At 32.9% G+C, this 1,854-nt stretch overlaps 1 protein-coding gene across 1 annotated transcript in view; it reads left to right on the plus strand.

Moving 5' to 3' along the window:
• Positions 1-691: 691 nt before the first annotated feature.
• Positions 692-1,854, plus strand: part of LOC109585948 (uncharacterized) — a 9,620-nt gene continuing 8,457 nt past the window's right edge. Inside the window, exons 1-2 of the mRNA XM_020002102.1 lie at positions 692-745; positions 1,519-1,617. Coding sequence (XP_019857661.1) covers positions 692-745; positions 1,519-1,617 — 153 coding nt within the window. The remainder of the gene's footprint in view (positions 746-1,518; positions 1,618-1,854) is intronic.

Here is a 1,854-nt window from a genome sequence, read left to right on the forward strand (position 1 = left end):
TAGTAGTGTAGTAGTTTGTATCTCTTCCACTGGGTATTTATGTAATATTGTCACTAGGTGTTCCTCCTCCTACTACCCTAGTCCTAGTCCTACTTATGTGTCCAGTCATAGATACTCAATGATTCAATGTATACTAATACACCAGACACACTCTTTGTAGAGGGAGGGACACTCTCTTTTCTTATAAGGATATACATGTACATGTACTGTATTGCAGGATTTATTGGTGAGGGATTAAATTTGTCAAGTCCTTAAATTACAAGAATACTCCAAATTGAAACTCACAAATTATTGTCAATTATTAGCTGCCACGTGTTAGGAGTTAATGATTTGCCAAAATTTAATTGGCCAACCTATCAATTTAGACAATTTCTCTCAAATTTCTCCCCATCAATAAATACTCTCATATGTTATACAAGTACATGTAAATGAATGGCTCAGTTGTTTGTGTATTTTTCGATTAAAAGTTGTTTTTATATGTACATGTATTGTTTATGTGTTGTTTATAGTCGGTTATTGTCACTGGTTACATATTCTGTGGATTTTGTGTTTGAATGAGATTATGTGATAATGAGACATAGGAGTGATTAATATTACTATTATAATAACTGTTAATAATACACTCATTCACTTGTTAATACTGTAGGGCCGACAGTTGTATGATGCAGCTATGAATAGAAATATTGAAGGAATGAGGACTGCCCTCTCTAATGGGGCAGATATCAATTGGCATCATCCTGGTCTGGTAAGTGTATGATGTCGTAACTAGTGTATTAGTATGACTTGTATAATGTGAAAGTACCTGCAGTTTAGTTATAAATCAGTTTATTATATTAATTTTGTGTAATTACTGTATTTCCTCATGGAAGCACCTATGCATTTATTCTTATAGAGACCCGTTTGCTGGGTGTTTAAATGAAGTAGGTGTTTATATGAGGATAGACATTTAAATTCATTGATAAGGAGTCTTCTTCTATGAGCTTCCTTCTCAGCTACAACTGCTATGTTGCCTTTAGTGTGTGCCAGTAACCACGTGGGCAAAGTGGGTGTGGCTTAGGCATCTAAACAAGCATGGGCATTTATTGTCAATGTTTTATGCTGTCTCTAGGCGTTTATACAGGTACGGGCATTTATTGGGAGTAGGTGTTTCCATGAGGAAATACGGTATGTTCCTTAAACACAGTATCCTATTGATGACACTCATAGTCCCTTCTTTCTGGTGGTATGTGTTTATTGAAGGATCAGTCCTTATTATCTTTATTGCATTTTATGAGGAAACAATGTATTCATTTCTATTGTGAAGGATAGCACACAACATAACATTGTTGGTATAAAATACATTGTAGTTATATACCATACATTATAACTAATTATTCAGTCATTGAATTATTATGCTTGCATTATTAGTTACTGGTTGAAAATTCTGTGATTTTATAAGAACTGTATAATAATGGTGTAATAAATTGATTTAATTTATCATTTTGTATGTACTTTATTTGTTGTGTTTATTTCTTATAGCTTAACTACACTCCATTACATGTAGCAGCTGAATGTAACAGGAGTGATGCTGTCCAGTGGTTACTCAGTAAAGGGGCTACTGTTGACTCAAGAGATAAAGTGAGTTGTATATTGAATGATACTCACATTATTACAACATGATGTAATGTAGTACATGCTAGTTGATAATAAACCAGTTCCAATACATGTTTTTCTTTATATTTATTTGTGTGATATTCCAATATTGTTTATGTATTAGTTTACCTTGCACGTTGTAATTTTTAATGTGATAAAATTTTGTTGTACACATTTTTGTGAGGAGTATACTGTGCCATCATGAATTACATGTATAGTACA

Source organism: Amphimedon queenslandica, unplaced genomic scaffold (genome assembly GCF_000090795.2).
Source record: "Amphimedon queenslandica unplaced genomic scaffold, v1.1 AMPQUscaffold_12979, whole genome shotgun sequence".
Taxonomy (NCBI): domain Eukaryota; kingdom Metazoa; phylum Porifera; class Demospongiae; order Haplosclerida; family Niphatidae; genus Amphimedon; species Amphimedon queenslandica.